The sequence below is a fragment of the Ornithodoros turicata genome, chromosome 1, assembly GCF_037126465.1.
Source record: "Ornithodoros turicata isolate Travis chromosome 1, ASM3712646v1, whole genome shotgun sequence".
NCBI lineage: Eukaryota > Metazoa > Arthropoda > Arachnida > Ixodida > Argasidae > Ornithodoros > Ornithodoros turicata.
Window position 1 is genome coordinate 124,332,631 of NC_088201.1, and position 9,870 is coordinate 124,342,500.

The following is a 9,870-nucleotide window of genomic DNA, read 5'->3' on the forward strand; positions in this document are numbered from 1 at the left end:
GCCGCGAAAATAACGGGCGCGAACCTGTTGTTTCAAATCACACGCGTTTCTTGTTATTTCGCGGAAGAGGAGGAGTCTGGGCGTGCGCACTGGATCTGGGGTCGGATTCACAAAGAAATTCGTATCTTACGACAAAGTGCCCTTAAGATGTCGCAGCCTGCGATGCGCTTACGATGTCGGCGTAAACTGGATTCACAGAGCAGTCGTAGTGGAGAGGGCACGCCGTAGCGCCACAAAAAGCGTATGGAGACGAGAGTATGCTATCACCATGGAGACGACAACGCGCGGTTGCAATCAGACCAATGAGAGCCGTGAGTTTCCATGTGGTTTTCTTGAAAAGCAGACACACACTTTCTCGGTAGAAAATGCCCGCCACGAACGCCTTGGAAACTTCAGCGAAGCGAGTACGTCGGCCAAATTTTACCGAAGCGAAATTGAAGCGCTTGTGGAATGCTACCAAGCTAACAAGGCTGCCATAGATGCCACTGGCGATGGGCCGCAAGGCGCTGTTGCTAAAACCAAAGCTTGGGCCCGCATTACTGATACTCTGTTTGCGGTGTCCGGCATCAAACGCACGCCTGCGGAAGTTAAGAAGAAATGGACGGATTACAAGAGCTTAAACAAGAAGAAAGGTAAATAGCGCATGCAATTACTGGTCGGCTGTCACGCATGTGAAGCGGGAAGGTTGTTTTATCGATGAGACGCAAACCTTTCTCACACAGGGGCCAACGTCACGCGGTGCCTTGGCAGGACAGGTGAGGGTGCCGCAGAAGTGCCGCCACTTACGCCTCTTGAAGAAAGAGTAGTGGCCACACTCGACAGGAGCACCGTCGTCGGGATTAACGGCAGTTACGACATCGGAGTAACAGGAGGTAAATGAATACACAAAAGCTGCACAACCCGCAGCCAACCTATTCTTATTTGTGAAGCAACAGACGTTTTAACCTAATTTATTGCAGGGGATGTCATACTCAGATACAATGTCCAGTGCTCAGGTCAGTGTGCGCCCACACAGCCTTGTCGTTCTCATGCAACTTTTGTCACATTATGATAGGATATAATACATAACATTATTCGTATATTGGCAGATCCCGGTCCTTCAAGTAGTGCTACACCCCTAGTACCTGATGCTTGTGAAGGTAAGGCAAACATAGCATGTCAGTAAACAGCAGTGTGAGAATGCAGATGTCAAGCATTCCTTAACGCATTGACATGGGCTGACATTAGGCGCAGAGCTGACATCCTCCACATGGATAAGTCAAACACCTAGCCCAGCTTCATCACAGGAGGCAGCAAATGTGCAACAGGAGGTTGCTGACAGCGCACCGGCTGTGCCAACACCACGCAGGGGTAAATATTCTTGTGCACGACTGGTGTATTGCTTGAAGCTTGCCTACTTTCTCAAATATTCTCAGGGCTACTGCACTGTAACAGTCGCATTAATGTGCTGCAGAATAGGAGTTGCAAAATGTGTTTCTCGTTTTCGCAGTGTTTATATCTTGCCATGCACTAAAATTCTCACGTGATCCGTTTACCAGGTACCAAGGAGTAGGGCGAGCAGTGAAGCAAGTGAAATAGCAAACACACAAAAAAAAATGGAACAGCACTTGGAAGCGCTCGTAGATATACAGAGGAGGCTACTGGCCATCAAAGAACACAAGTATAAAGTTAGGACACTTCCTGGAGGACGGCTTGAACTGCAATAAATTGACAACACAGCTTTAGGAATGTGCATTCTGCGTGTCGTTGCTTTGCTCCAAAAGACTGAGTGAGCAATCTCAGAACTGTAGCAATCTGTATTCCACTTTTCCATAGCACTTTCTGGTGACCTAGTCAAAATTCCAAAACATTTGAAGCATATTGTGTTCCCATATCAGCTCCCATCATTTAATTCAAACTCAAGAAGATGCTGCGGGTTGAAAATTTTATTATGCCTGAATATTCAGGTTCACTCCCTGCGAATTTCGGGCTGAGCTATAGGTCGGTGCTCTGTGAATATCTGTGTAACAACGTGATCTCTGACTGAAATTCCAGCTGGCATGTCTTGTGCTCCTGGGATTGGTCTTTCAGCTTCTTCTAACTCTAAAGGAGAGAGGGCAGGAGTTTTGTAGTTCACAGCACTTCTTGTTACATGGCATACACAGGGCAAATAGTATATGGATTGTAGTTCTATTGTGACATTGTATGCTGTTCAGCAGAGTACTACGCTAGTAACTCCTTACGCGGTAACATGTTACTTTTGACAACGAAAAAATGGCTTGGAAGAAAGCGAGCTGGTGAAGATGATGCATAATATAAAACCCCGAGAGTAGAGAACGCGGGAGGACAGACACAACACGAAGTCTGAAAAAGACTTTGTGTTGTGTCTGTCCTTTCGTGTTCCCAATTCTCGGGTTTTTACATTGTGCAGCATGTTACTTTTGTTTCGCACCGAAGTAACGACTTAGTTACTGTTCAGAAATCAGAAACTAATCATGTTTTTCATTATAACAATTGGTAACTAATCTTAAGTTGGTCGTAATGTTTATCATGTCAATTTCATGAGCCTGTAAGTGGCAGTAATGTGATCTGATGCAGATTTCATCCACAACAATTGACAATCTGAAGTAAACGTTATGCATGAAAGGTAACACATGACAATGAAGCGTCAATCACACAAATTGACTTCTCAGTGTGCAAGTAATCTAGTGACTCATGACTTATAGACCACTGGAACGTGATCTGCACGTCGGTTGGCAACCGCAGCCCCCTTCCTAAACTATACACAAACCTGCTTAAACAGGTCCTTCCTCATTGTGTTTGTTACTGATTATGCCTTGCGCATGGAGGACGAAACGTCTGAGGAGACCTGTAATTCTGTTGCGTAAAGCCAGTGTGCTATATTTTGTTATCATGATGAATCCCGGCTTTTGGAAAATCCTTATGATCTGTTTTCCAAATCGGTAACAAATTCAGTTATCTTGCAAAGTAATGTGTAATTGTATTTCGTTCCTCCTGTCATGTTTCTTCTTTTTTTATGAACTTCTACAACGAAACATACCAACAGGGTCAGTCAGGAGGATGTTATGGCGTATGCAGTAGTTGTGGAGGACGCCACAAGCCACAATGATGGAGCAGCACGTTGTCATTGGGTATAGGAGGCATCCCCCAGACTTGTCCAAACACCGAAACCTGCTTTTGAGCAGTCCAAAGGCACGCTCAATCACTTGTCGGGTTTTCCTATGAGCCTTGTTGTACTTTTCTTCAGCTTCTCCTGATGGTGTCTGGAAGGGCGTCAAAAGCCAGGGCTGTGTGGGATAGCCGGAATCACCTAACACCAGAAAGTAGACAGGATTATGTAACACTTCCTAAATGCTGCCTACTTTAAAAAAGTGCTTTCACTGCTCTCACCTAGAAGCCAGCCTTCAGGCATTCTGCCAGCCTGAAATTCATCGTGAAGGTTGCATAGTGACCAGATGAAACTATCGTGAGTGCATCCTGGCCATCTGGCTGTCAGCTGGGTTATTTCGCAGTCAGCGTTACAGACTGCCTGTACATTGATCGAGTACAGCCCCTTTCTGTTTCGGTATGCAGGTCGCATCTCACGCTTGGGGGGTTTCACAAGAACATGTGTGCAATCGATGCAGCCCAGTACCTTTGGGAAACCTGCAATGTCGAGGAATCCTGTAAAAAGAGATTATATATTTACTGTGCGTACAGTCCATTGCATACAAGCTAAAATCCCTGCAGTGACTCCGTCAGTGTGTGCCAGTAAGGCTGTAACACTGTGGGGTAACACGTTCACTGTTGAAAATACGTGAGTACTGCCTGCGGGAAACATGTTAGTCATTCATTCTGAGAGCCACTTTAAGTAACAGCTGAAAGCAATAAATTGCAAATTGTGATGCCGCTCACTAAAACAGCAGTTTCGATAGCGAAGGTTGCAAACATTATCCTATGTAGTGCACTCTCATCGGACCCGCGAATACAAATTCCTGTATTAGATATTTCTTACATACAGAACACTAAAAGCACGAGAGGAAAATATATTACCTAAGACGGTTTTCTGGACGTCCGCAGGTGTACGTGGAAACTTTATTTGCGTCGTAGCCATTTCCACGATCGCTGTCGTCACGCTGTTTACAATCCGTGAGGCGCTGCTTTGGCTGATCGCAACCACATCTCCCACAACAGACTGAAAACTTCCACTTGCATAAAAACGTAGCGCGACGAGCACTTGCTCGTCCACAGGGATGGCTCGACACCGCGCTGTTGGCCGTTGGAGGGCCGGGGCAAGCTTCTCGCACAAGCTCGTTATTGAAGATCGTGGAAGACGATAATATCGAAGAAGATGGTTCTCCGGGATACTTTGGAGCGTCGTCCGTGGCCTGAGAACACGTTCACGGCGCAAAGTTCTCCGCGACTCAATCTCGACTGCTGCGACGTACGCCGCCATCTTTGCTCGTATGGCCACTTACGACTGCTCGGGGGCTCTCGTGGGATTGTCTCGCAGCTGACGAGAATCTTACGTCGCGCGCGCTTTGTGAATCTGCATTTCGTCCTAAGTTTATCGTACGAGGGCGCTTACGATAAGTTTTGTCGTACGAGCCTTTTGTGAATCCGACCCCTGCATGGCCTTCTCAGCAACCGGCACTCGTGTAAGGAACGCAAGTTTGCCCCGACTGTCAAAACCGTGAAAGTCGAAGCTGTGCCTGCCATTCTGGGCTGGCTTTTGCAAGAAGATTTTGAAGGTATGTGAACTCTTATTATGCCCTTTATGCTGTCAGCTTTTTAGAATAAAGGGAAACATGCGCCGCCGTTGAGTGTTACCAAATACATAGTGAATGGCGCCTTCCGTTGTGTTCTAACTTGTCACACTGTCCATGTCGTAGCCATGCATGTTCTTCAAGCATCCCTCTCAAACAGCTAAAATGAGCAATGTTTAACTTTCTGGAACTAGTGGATGGGTGTGCGTTCACCCGCGTGGACATTTGAAATAGGTCGGGGTTCACCAACGCCGATTAACGAGATTGAACGAGACAGTGCTGTCGAAAGAGAGTTGGGCCGCAATTCCAAGTCGAGGGACACTTGATCTCGTTTAACCGACGTTGATCGAATGATGCCATTGTGTACGCCCGTTGTTCATATAATTTTTAAGTGTTCGCACTATTTATGAGGCAAATATCAATGCTCTATACAGAATGCACGAAACGAACATGTGGATAAAACAGTAGCAAAATGTTGGTAAAAGCGTTGGCAAGACATATTTTCCCTTGTCCCGTATACGCTAGAGTATCTTCGTTGTTAGCACCAAAAGCGTTCGACAACATCGCCTCATAAGAACGGATATCAAGTTACGGCACTGCACTGATCCACACCAGCAAGAAGAGCCCGCTTTGAATGGGAAAAATAACGACTGCGCGTCTCTGAGTTTAACGAAAATCTGTTGAAGGGTACACGATAATGTTATGGCACGTTTCGTTAGCTGAGCGGTGTTTGCATGATCAAGTGATAGTGTAGCAGCACAATGCTTTTTTGCTACACAGCTTTTACGCTGACGCAGACAGCACCTGTTCCTTTTCAGGCATCTTCTTGTATACGCCCTTTTGAAATACTATTGTGGACTTATCTCTTTCTACATTTTATTACCAAACATGGTCTGGGAATATACAGACAAGAAGCAAACTCTGCTGTGAATGCAAACCACCTCACGTATACCTTTATAACATTCAAAGGCACTTCCAAACACATTCATCAATACATAACGTATCTGTGTCATGTGCCCAAGGATACTGGAATGGAAGCCGCAAACAAGAAAGTTGCTGCAGCCCGTATAGGGCACCTATGATGAAAATGGCTGCCCAGGAGAAAATCTCTTTGTGTTGAAGCCGGTCTGCGCATATTTTAAATTAAGACTACGAGGTCTGCACATCGTTCCACACTAAGTTCTCATACACCATCTTGCTTCTGAGAATTCTGTGATAATATGACCATTCACACAATTCTTGGTGACACATGAAAAAGAAAATATCAAAGATCAATGTAGTATGATTGACATCTGAAGGTTGTGTCAGTGCAGGGTGTATGAACTTTAATTCAGACAAGCAGTTCTAAAGGCAGCAACTTGCAATCACAGGCGATTTTCTCCATTGCCTCTGCTTCATGTCTGTCACTGATATAGCAAAGTGCAGACAAAATATTTTTAAGAAGTAACGAGCGCACAATGCTTTTTCATGTGTATATTTTTTATGATATATTTAGTTTCTGTTCAATGTTGCATATTTTCTTGTGTCTGATGATTATTATATGGCTGTTCAATTGTTTGCATTACTGTGTGAGGTATACAATCTTTCTTTATCACAAAGCTGGGCCAACAGCTGTAGAGTGAGCACCCCCAACACCACGCCTCTGCTATTGGTATGGCTGCTTCCATTTCCTGGAAGTCTTCTTTGCCTGCTATTGGTCATTTCTTCTTCTTTATGTAAAACATATTTCTGTTTTGTGCAACTGAAAGAAATGAAGATAAAAAACAAAGCGCGAAAAGACACTACGGAAGAGGAGAAGACGGGACAGGCCCTTCGCGGTGAACTGAAAGAAAGTATGCTGTCACGAAACAAAAGTCTGTGCTGCAGCTGCAACATGGGCTCTCAAAGCATCAACAACATATATATTCTGATGATGAAGTGGGGAGGTTTTCCACTCTAGGAGTGGAACGCTACCCCATAGCTAGGGGGTCTAGTATGAGTGATGACAATGATGAGTGATGACGATGAGAGATGGCGGGAATGATCGGAGCGGCGATGGCGATGCTGAACGTGATCGTGATGGCGGGAATATCCGAGAGCGCTGCTGGGGTCATAATGAGTCCTTTAGGCCTGTCGCCTCAAAGAAGCCAACCACATGACGTAAGGCCGCCCTGGAGTGGGCCGCGGTGTCCCAAGGGCCGAGGATGATCGACAAGTTCAAGGGGCGGTAGCCAAGAGTGGCAAGCCGCGACTGCAGTGTACGCCTCTCGTTGATATAGGTCCGGCAGCGGAAGAGTATGTGTTCTACGTTGGCAAGTACACCACACTCGTTGCACATAGGGCTAGCCTCACAGCCTAGCTCGTAGCGATAGAACGGAGTGAAGGCCACATTCAGACGTAGCCTGTGGATGAGCGACTTCAGAGGACGAGGAAGCTTTGCATGCAGCCGGTATGACAGTGTTGGCTCTTCACTTCCCAAAGAGGACCTAGTTAGAATGCCGTGTTGCCACTGTAGTGTAGACCAGGAATCGGACAAGTGCCTGAGGAGGGATCTTCTGTCTCCTCTCGAGAGTATAACGGGCATAGAAGGCCGTTGTTGATATGCAGCGGCAGAGTCGGCCTCGTGGTTCCCAGTTATTCCGCAATGCCCTGGAACCTACTGAAAGGCAACGGATTGGGAGCGATCTTGTAGGGTCTTCAGGGCGCACAGGATATCTATCACCACTGAGGAAAGGGAACCGCGGATTCCAATGCTTTTAATGCACAGGAGAGCTGCTTTGGAGTCGGTGTAAATTACCCAGTGCCGCGGTTCACAGTCTTCCGCATATGTCAAGAATAACAAGATAGCATAGAGCTCAGCGGATGTCGATGAGGTACAGTGAGACATACGACACCCACGTGTAACGGACTCTGATGGAATGGCAAAGGCTGAAGATGAAGTGTCCCTGGTCGACGATCCATCCGTGTATACAGCGGTAGTGTTGCGGTATTGAGCCTCGATGAAGTCAAGGGTAAGTTGCCTAGGGATAACGTCAGGATAGCTCTTTTTGTTGTTCTTGAGGCCGGGTATGGAGACAGTGACAGGCGGCGATGGCAACGTCCATGGAGGCACTTTGGGTGCCGTCGGGTCGACTATGAATTTGGGGATATGAGGTCTGAATAATGTCACAGCAGCATGGACTGTCGCGTTCCGCCTAGCATGAAGCTTGCGAATCAGAGAGTGACGGTTATGATGGGCACGTAGACGCAGATAGTGGCGTGCAGTTTCCCGAGTACGGAGAACCTCAATGGGGATGTCCCCGGCCTCAGCCACTACTAGACGGGTCTCAGCGCCTCGCGGGACCCCGAGCTCTCAAACCATTTGCTGCCACTGCAATAGATTTATAGTACATCTCTCTCTCATAGGGCCATCACTGCTACACTTCTCAGTCTTTGTTCTTACCGTGGACAGCAACAAAATGCTAACTGCAAAGAGCGTGGAGAAAGCATTGGCGCTTCAGCTCCGAGTGTATTTCAACAACGATGTGCAGTGCCTGCCACCAACGTTTCTTATGTTAGAATTCATACAATTGTATGCATTCTCATGTATTGCACTCATTGTATCATAAATCGTTATCACGTAGTCGGCAACTACTCCGCTGTATTCATGCTTGTATTGTTCATAGTTACCGCGGGGTGACAATAAGTTTCATGGCCATGTGTTTCAAATGTTTCTTTTTTGTGTCTCTCCGTTCCTTGGTCTCACAGATACTGAAAAACCTGCTGCTGCTCTAGGCAACGTGGCGTTATTGGGCAACTGGGCTATCATACATTCACGTGTGGACAGCTAGGTTTGCAAATTTTATTGTGCCAGTTCCGGAAGCAGAAGAAAATTAGCAGCTTTATGTAATTCATGAACAGATGACCGACCTGCCTATGAAGCTGGGAAAGCAGTCCAGTACCTGACATGGTACAGCATGCAAAATTAGGATTGTTGAAAAATGACATCCGTCTTATTTCACAGCTATTTTGAACACATCAGCCCTGAAAGAGGAACAAGGCACCCCCACCGGTAAACAAGATTAAGTGGCATGCCTGTTCGCGTTCTATCACTCCTCTGCAAACTGGGGTAACGTTGAAAGGTAGGTATCCCTGTAGCCCTTTCTTAGTCTGCAATTTGGTTATGATTATTTCTATTTGGTCCACGTATCCCAAAATTTCATACTCTTAACCATTTACCATTGTGCTTTTGAGTTCCCTATTTGTGAGTCTTGATATTGTTCTTTGCATCTTCTTTCACATGTGCTCGTTAGGATAAGCTGAATACTGCAGGGTAGGCACAACAGACATATTCCTGTGCTTTCACGTACTTTGTCCACGTACAGCTCGAAGTAGAGTTAACTGGAACGCTACTTCAACCGGCGGAGCAAGAGGGAAGCCACCCTGGCGGCCTTTAGCAGAAATAAAGGGAGAGGGCGTTTCGACATTTCCATTCAAGTCAGAGGGGTGTTCGCTGTGGTGCTCCGAACAGTGCCCAATCAAGCTGGCGTTATCAACGCTGCGCCTGTTTGTATTTTGTTCTGGGCGATTGTGTCTGAGATAATGCGGAGAATCGATGTCATGGCACGCGCCTGGAAACAGGATGGCGCATGGGCAAGCGTCATCCGAAACGCTCATTGCGTGATCAAATCAAATGAATAACAACTTCTCTCTTTCGGAAAATTTACTGTGCTCAGAATAGAGGATGCGAAGAGGCTTGAAATAATTAACGATGGTAATCGCGAAACCATCGTTATGGGTTTTTAGATAATAACAAAACAATGCTGTGGTATAGCTTATCACGTTTCTGGGAGTTTCTCGGAAGAACAGCCAATTAGTACACACAAACGTTTTTTGTGTGCATGCTAGCACACAGTGCAGGGAGTCGCCGTGAAGGTTTTCTATTATTTGTGTAGTGAATGATGATCAGAGCTAGACAAATGCACCATGACCTTTGTCCTCACTTCAATTTTCGTCAGCAGAGGTTCGCCCCTACCTCCACTGCACGTTCCCCAAATTTGCCTGTCCCACCTTTCTTAAATCGCAGTTTCATAGTTTTTTCCCCACATCAATTATTTTTCTGAAAATTTTCCTCATCTAGATCACTTCACCTTTATTTTAATTTTGG

At 46.1% G+C, this 9,870-nt stretch overlaps 1 protein-coding gene and 1 long non-coding RNA gene across 2 annotated transcripts; one reads left to right on the top strand and one right to left on the bottom strand.

Annotated features, from left to right (window-relative positions):
- The first annotated feature begins 804 nt into the window (after positions 1-804).
- LOC135368639 (uncharacterized) lies at positions 805-1,303 on the top strand. The gene is made up of 4 exons (XR_010414838.1): positions 805-872; positions 960-995; positions 1,089-1,139; positions 1,228-1,303. It is a non-coding gene; the product is annotated as an uncharacterized LOC135368639 (long non-coding RNA).
- A 607-nt stretch (positions 1,304-1,910) lies between these two features.
- LOC135384807 (putative nuclease HARBI1) lies at positions 1,911-4,435 on the bottom strand. The gene is made up of 4 exons (XM_064613995.1): positions 4,033-4,435; positions 3,391-3,663; positions 3,041-3,310; positions 1,911-2,082 (listed from the first exon to the last, which is right to left on the bottom strand). Exons 1-4 carry the CDS (start codon positions 4,433-4,435, stop codon positions 1,949-1,951), a joined length of 1,080 nt encoding a protein of 359 aa, XP_064470065.1. The 3' UTR covers positions 1,911-1,948.
- Between the last annotated feature and the right edge of the window lie 5,435 nt (positions 4,436-9,870).